The following is an 8,021-nucleotide window of genomic DNA, read 5'->3' as shown; positions in this document are numbered from 1 at the left end:
TTTTTCTCTGAAATGTTAATATTCCTGATATTTTTGAGTCAAAATTGACTGCTATTCAAGTCCTTCTTTTCTGTAAAGTTTTTACAACAAATCATTCCTAAGAAGAACCATGGACCTCTAAGTTAATGTAAATTGACGGTTTGTGGGGCTTTTTTTTCCCTCAAAGACCCCTGGTGACAGAAAACTGCGTGTGAATTTGCACCATTAAAAAAATTACTCCCTTTCCTTATCTGCAGGGGTACTTTGTGTGACCAGTCTGGCCTAAAGCACTGATTGCAGAAGAGATGTTCATCCACAGGGCTGCATTAGTTGCCTGTGCTTGTAATATTTTTTGGCAGTTGTGACAAGAATGGGCAGAGCATTAACATCTTTAACCATATATAGTGCTCCAGCCCCAATGCCTTGCCATGGACCACATCTATTTTCAGCAGAATGAGTTTATTAAGCACCATGTGCTCAGATTAGTTATTCTGTTTCCTGGGGTATTATTGTGCCTTGAAATGAGTGTTGGACATCGAGTATTTGAAGTATTTATCTGTTTTCTCTGAAGTCATGTTTGGATAATCAAAATGCAAAATGGGGGAGAAATGCTTGTAAAACTTTGTTTCTGCCTCTTCATAAGGTGATTTTTAAAAAATGCGTATTCTATAAAATATCTCAAGGGAATTTGCAGATCATTAAACTCTTAAATGTAGCTTAAACCACCTAAAAATGCACGTGTTCCATATTTTTATAGAGATCTTATAAAAATTTCTGCAAATGTGAAAAATTTCGCAGGGTTTTTTTTCATATATGAGTATTTTTAATATTAATTAAGGGGTTTATGACATTTTTAGTTGCTGGAAACTGTTTTCCTGTAGCTCTTACCTAGCAGGACTATAGATATGTTTTGTTGCTTCCTCAGCCCAAGAAGTTTTCCTTAAAATAAAGCCAAAGAGAGTTGTTTTATTAATTTTGACTTGGCTTCCTCCTTAGTAGTATTAGAGTAGTATGAGAAGCCAGAATTACTGAAGGCAAAAGCTTGACCAGCAAAGGAATTCCTTGCAAACAGTTACGCATATCAAAGATTGTGTTTCCCTAAGGACTGTGTCTGGTTCTGCTGCTGAATTTCTCCTGGAGACAATCTTGTGCATGAAGTGGTGGTAGCATTACGAGATGATGTGTGACTAGCAACTAGTAGTGATGCCACTGATTTTCATTTGGGACATCTTGGGGAAAAAACTCTTCTCCAGTAGCTGGACAAAGTTTTCAGACAAAAAGTATTTGTTCTTTTAGACAAATGTATTCATCTTTGCTTTTCTTTTTTAAATATGGAATTGTAGGGTTCTGTAAGTCCAGTTGTTTGAAGAATTGCTTCACATCTTGAGCAGACTTGTATTTCAGGCAGCTGTGGGATTTTCTCAGAGCTTTGTCTGACAGAGCACTCCCCAGCCTCTTACTTTGCTCGGGGTTACCAACTGCTGCAGGGGCAGGCTGTAGAGGTGGCGTAGAGCCCACTATCCTCCTCCTAGCTATGGCAGCAGATGTTGTGCTTATGTGAGGCCCTCAGATTTGGGTGGTTGGTTCACAGCACATTTTTAGATATAGACAATAAGGTTTTTAATTAAGAGATTTTTTTACTTTTTGATGGACTCTTGAGACAATGATGAACCTACTTGTCTGTTGCTCCCAAAATACCTTAGAGTCTTCTCTAGTAGTATCTTAGATCAGTAATCCAGAGACGTCTTTCTTGTAGAATAGATAGTACTTCTAGATATATTTCCTTGCTACACCTTTTTACTTTCCCCTTCATTTCTTCCTTCCCCCGTCCACAGATCCAGTCAGTTCAAGTATGCATGCAGGTATCTGAGCTTGGATGTTGGTGTGGATGGTTGTCCTGAGTCCCAGGGATGATCTGAATTGTTACAGGCCTGGATCTTTGAGGAAAGAGTCACAGAGTCAGAGAACCTTGGACATGGACGTGGTTTCCTTTTCTAAGCCAGCCTCCTTCTGGATGCTGTCAAACTAATAGCTTTGTGGTGTAACTGCAGTGAGGCAGCCCGACAAATTAGCTTTCTTTTAAATGAGTAGAAGTCTCTAAAATGGAAATTTTGGCCTACTAGAACAAAAGAGAGTTAGGTCTTGAAAGAAATCGAAGGAAGATTCTTGCAGTGAATCCTAGTTGGAGATGGTTCCGGCTACGCTTTACTGAAGCTGAATCTACTGATGCATACACAGTATGCACCATTACTTTAGTTCACTCTCTTTTCCTTAGCAATTAGATGAGCTTCATATATACTATCTAAGCAGAAACTATGTCAGTGCAATCTGATTTGTGTTAAGAGATAAGACCTGTCTCTGCTGAATGCGAACAGAGGCCGAGACAGCTCCTGAAATATTTTTGATGTGTTCTCCGTCCTCTCAAGTGCTGTGGAAAGCCAGTGCAAAAAAGCTATCTGATACAAGATGTTGTGCTGCTTATTCTGTTTTATGGCTTTACAAACAACTGAACGAAAGAATTGCCAGATATGTAATTGAACTAAAACAACCTTGTAGTTGAGAGGGGTTTGGAGAAATAGAGAGAAGCTGGGCAGAGGATATATAGTTAAGAGTTGAGCTGGTAAACCAGTACAGATTAAACAATGAAAGAATGCTGAGCAATGTGCAGTGATAGAAATCACTGCTCAGTTACAAAACTTTGCATTACAAACGGAGGGAAATTCAGAATTAAATGTATTTGCAATAAGTTAAACTTCTTGAAAATGAAAACAAAACAAATCACAGACTCAGAGAGCTTTCTGTGCAATTGGAAATTCATGAGAGGTCATCTGTGTCAAAGGAGCAATAAAAAACCCCAATCCAACAGTTCCACCAAAAGGTTTGTAAGAAAGATAGATAATGACGTGGATGAAGAACCACTTGTTTTACCAAAACCAGAGCATTTACAGAAACATGAAACACAGCCCTTGAAGAACTGCAAACTCTTAGCTGGGAGGCTTAATAATAACTATACTTTTTTTTATTTGTGATGTATATGTTGTCTTTTGAAAGCATAAAGCAGTGAATAAATCAAAACAAATTAGACAAAGGTTGATACTTATGGTTGTGGACTCTTGCCTTTGTGCTGCTTTTAGGTTGTCATGCTGTTGTCCTTGGGAAATTTGTGATACAGAATGCAAAATAAAAATGTCCACATCTTTTATTATAGTTGGGATGCACTTTAGATGATAGAAGTCATCACACCATCCAGGTGTGCACAAAATGCAGCTCTCAGGAAGAGAAAGGAGTGAGTAGACCAAGCTGGACCTAGAGCCCTCTCTGCTGGATGGCTGGGAAACAACACTTAAAACAAGGGAAAATAAGAATTCTGACGTAGAAAAGAAAATCTGAGAAGGTAGCACAAGAAATCTAGACGTAAACCACGAAGCTTATGCAGTTGAGCTCTCCCTGTTATAAGCAGATGAAATAGCATAAAATTGTCTTCTCTTATTACATCATCAGACGATAGGTTTTAAGGATGATTCTTTTGAGCATGTCTGGTATCTTAGGGGGAAAAAAGGAACTAACATTCCATCTTAGAAATTTGAAAAATTTGTAACACCCGTGCCAAGGAAGAGTGTGCAAGTAATTTTAAAAACATGTATAGCATAGGAGGTTTAGATGGGTGCTGTATTTTCATAGTAATGCCCACACGAAATTAACACCTACTAGAGCAGCTGTCGCAATATATGGAAAATATACTATTCCAAGACAAAGTCATTTTTTTAAAAGGCACTGGGCAAGCTGTATCAACTTTTCATGTGTTTTTTTTTTTTTAAATAAAATACATTTTCCAGTAACAGGGGAAACCCTATCATATTAATTAAAGTCTTCCTAAAAGTGAAGACAAACACACTAATAGAAACAGGGGAGAGATGTAGAAAATAATTGAATTGTCACTTTATTGCCAGCACTGAGAAGTCTACTAAGACTATGCAGCTCCCTAAGGTCCAGCCATTTGTAACTGATACTGAAGTGTGTGTGTTTTTTAAGAGGAAAATAAAAAATCTGCTGGAGATAAGGATGAACTTTGAATACACTTATGAGGTGCGTTGACTCTCTTCTTCCAGTGTCTTTCAAAACGTGACAGCAGCTGAACACACTCATGAAATCTGGCCACAGAAAACTCATAGGGTCAGGAAAAAGTAGATCTTGTGTTCACTTTGTAATCATCTGCGTATGGAAAACTATAACAAAACAGTTACTGCCCTTTATTAAACTTGTTTGCCCTCCATTTCTACGTGTGGGAGAGATGTTCTGGAAATGCTTGATGTTCTGTAAAGTGTTAATTATGAAATTTTTCCTTCTTTTTTTTTGGGTCATTATTACACTTAAGGGTACACATGTTGACTTAGAGTATTTTAGTGCAGGTAGTGTGATGGAGTTGCTTTAGGGTTTTTTTTTTCCTACTTATTTTCAAGCAACAATGACAAACACTTGAAAGTTATTGAGATTAAAAATGGTATAAGAAGTGTAAAGTAGTAAGAGACAGGAAAATTTTATATTTTTGTTCTGTAAGACTAAGTTCTGTGAGGTGAATATTTATTTAAAAAAATGAAGCCTGTTCAGGTAATCAAACCATCTGGTGTGACTTCATCATGCTATATCACTCACTAGGTGTTGTGCGAAAGACAGTAACAGTGTTTTGTAAAGGGCTGTGAAGTTGCTCTCTTGAAAAGGCAAGAGTAATGCGAATGTGCACTGAAGGATGCCTTTTGTGTTTGTGCCCTTCTTTACCTATTTTTTCCTGTAATTTTTGACCCAGCTAATTCTAATGGTAGCATGAACATAGAAATTTTAAAAGTGTATTTATAGAGGTAATTGTGTTTATTTTCCTCAGGACAGTAAATGCAGAAACATTATATTGCCATTTTTCTCTGATACCTCCTAAAGTGTTTTCTCTCTTTTTTTTTTTTTTTTTTTTTTTTTTTTTTTTTTTTTTTTTTTTTTTTTTTTGGTCAGAACAGAGTGTTTTGTATATAGTTGTAAAATAGCTGTAGAATATTAGGCAATTGTCTCATGGCTTGTTTTTATGTGTCTATACACAGACAGAGTTTTATCTTCTTGATAGAGTAATAATGCTATCTAACCTCTAGTACATTAACTTTCGAGTATGTTTAAGCATCACGATATGCATATTGCAAAGGTTATAGAATTTTTCTGGTAACTGAAGAGAGACCTCAAAGGCACTTGCAGATCTGCAGTACTGATTCTGGACTGGACACAGTGCAGGTCTGATGCTAAAGGAGGGCTGTCTGTGGAGCCACCAGCCAGTGGCTATAGTGTGAAAAAAACATTCTTTTTTATCCCCTAAAACCATCAAAGGTCTGATCCTGTCCATCAGTCCTGCCTGGCTGCAGTTATCACAGCAAAGTAAACCTTCAGCAGTACTTCATACACCAGTGTACTAAACCCATGGTCATGTTTCTGCTGTAAAGGCATCCTCTTTCTTAAAATAGCTTGGGTAATTTCTGAAAATGTTTTAGAAAGACAGACCTCATTGAAAAACAGCTATTTGGCTGTTTTCCACAAGATGGATTTAAGTGTTAAGCATTCTGTGACAGTCTGCCTAAGATACTAAATACTTTTAAATGTGTTTTCTGGATATAATAAAGAAATCCAGTAAGTCTGTACACATTTTTCTTACTGTACTGAATGTGAATTTGAAAAACAAAATAAGTTTACATTGAACTCACTGTGGCCATGTCTCTATTGTCTGACTTCACTAGAAGCTGGACCGGGCGTTTTGACTATAAAATGATAGTGAAGATTTTATTGTACCTCAGAGTTTTTTGTTAAAAATTCACATGGACACCTGAGATAACCAAGATTTTGAAAAATTTCCAGATGTTGAAAGCCATAATGTTTACACTGAAAATGAATGTTATCTGTGCTTTGTGTTTAGAAGATAGACAAAACAAATGAGTGAGTGAGAATATACTATGCTTATGCTGTAACTCAATAGTTTTGCAGATAATAGTCTTGCAGTGTCAGAAGACACTCATTCTGTGCTGTATGGGCCTGTTCTTTTATGACTCCATAAAAACCTTTTTCAACATCACTGCGTAATTGTCAATTCTGTTTAATATTAAATAATTTTTCTGATGCTGACTTTACCTGTGTGTTTTGCTCCAGAATTTTCGTAAAAGGAATATCTTTCATACATGTTTTTTATTTTTCTTCTTTCAGGGCATGGCTTTTACCTTGGAGGAGAGACAACAGTTGAATATTCATGGATTATTGCCACCTTGCTTTCTTGGTCAGGATGCCCAGGTTTATAGTATTCTTAAGAATTTTGAAAGGCTGACATCTGACCTAGACAGGTAAAGTATGTCTGTGAAACTTCATCCTAGTTATCAGACCACGAGTCCCTTACTATTTTTTGTGGTAGTACAGATGAAACTTCGTGGGTTTTTTTCCAGCTGTAGTGGCTGATGATTGGCAATCATTAAGCTAATTATATACTTATGCTAGAATGCTTTCTGCGAAGAATCATCTCCTAATATTTAATTGTAATATTCCAGTGCTGTTTGCATGAACTTACTATTTCAATAATCAAATGGTATAAAGATCACCAGAGGCAAATGCTTTCATGTGAAACCAGAAGTAAGGTCTTTATTACATGCATATAGATATATATGAATTAAAACAAATACATAAAATTTATAAAATAGTATAAAATTAATATGTAATATAGTGTTGTGTTTGGGTTTTTTTTTAAAGGAAAAAGCTGGGGAGGGCTTTGAACTCTTATGAATGCTTTTTTTTTCTTGTGTTTTGTAGGCCCTAGAACAAAACACTATTCCTTTATTTCATCCCCTGTGCCTTCCTTTTCTCTGTTGTTTTGTCTTGTTGCCTGTGTGTTACCCATGGCTTTTAGATACCTGTCTGCTGGTGGAAAGGCTTTTTTATAGTTTCAAGTTGCCACAACCTTTGTTTTTTATGGAGGCAGAATAGGATGAGTGCAGCCTTCCTTGTAAGTGAAGAGTTCATGACGGTGGTACCTTTTCTAGAATAGGTATCCTCCAGTGCTCTCAGGGAGAGCATTTAGCAGTTATCACAGAGTAGTAGCTTCCCAGGCTAGAATGTTTTAGACCCTGCATGTAGCAAAGTATAAATTTCTTGGAGACTCCTGCTTCAACCACTGATGTTACTGTAGGAAGAAACTTTCTTTGTCCTTCTTTCCTCATTTCCTCCTTAACTCTGCCTTGAAGTAGTCCCTTCATGATACAGCTTGAAGTTTCCTCTGTTTCAGGACATTTAAGACTCTAAAGCTTGAAATTATTTGTTTCCACTTGAATTACAGGAATTTCTATTCACCTGTAACTTAAAAGGAGGAAGAAAAAAAGCGTTTTATGCCATTGTTGTATGTGTTCCTTAATTAGCAAAGGAGTTTTGCTCCTACTTTGGATCATAGGAGAAAAGCACTTGTGTTTTCTGATGTTTTGCTGCTTGAAAATTAAAGTCTAGCTAGGTGAAATTCAAGAGGAGAGTAGTAGTGTTTTCAAGCATTAATTCCTTATTTTTTTTAGAAAAAAATTGTGGATATTTAAATGACTCTGCTAAAATGAAAATTTTCTGCAGGAAAGGAAAAAAGAAAGGAAATTACCAGTTTTAAATGACAGAGTATTTAAAATTTGAATGCTGTGCCGTTTGAACCACAATAGAACACCACATACTAAAGTTTTGATTGCAGTGGGAATCATCAAATGAAAATAACTGTCTCTGAGTATTGTGGGAATACTTTGCATAAAACTTGCTTTATATGTCGAAAGAAGAGAAAAACCTGTCTGTCTTGGGGATGGGGGAAGGAAAGGAACTTCTGTATTTTTAAAGTACATTTAATCTACATGTGATCTCAAATAATAAACAAATATAAATGCATATAAATACATTTACACATAAATGTAAATATAAGCTTTCCTAGAAGCCATTTGCTTCAAAATTTTTTTTTTCAATTTGTCCCTGTTAAGTTTAATGTCTGTTTATAATTAATTGAACAA

The 8,021-nt window shown here is 36.2% G+C and overlaps 1 protein-coding gene across 1 annotated transcript in view; it reads left to right on the top strand.

The window, feature by feature from the left end:
* Positions 1–6,210: 6,210 nt before the first annotated feature.
* LOC104499765 (NADP-dependent malic enzyme-like) overlaps positions 6,211–8,021 on the top strand; it is a gene marked incomplete at its 3' end in the record, with an annotated part of 91,200 nt that continues 89,389 nt past the window's right edge. The window contains exon 1 of the mRNA XM_010143318.1: positions 6,211–6,341. Coding sequence (XP_010141620.1) covers positions 6,211–6,341 — 131 coding nt within the window. The remainder of the gene's footprint in view (positions 6,342–8,021) is intronic.

The sequence above is a fragment of the Buceros rhinoceros genome, unplaced genomic scaffold (assembly GCF_000710305.1).
Source record: "Buceros rhinoceros silvestris isolate BGI_N320 unplaced genomic scaffold, ASM71030v1 scaffold15339, whole genome shotgun sequence".
NCBI lineage: Eukaryota > Metazoa > Chordata > Aves > Bucerotiformes > Bucerotidae > Buceros > Buceros rhinoceros.
This window is presented reverse-complemented; position numbering and strand designations above follow the sequence as displayed.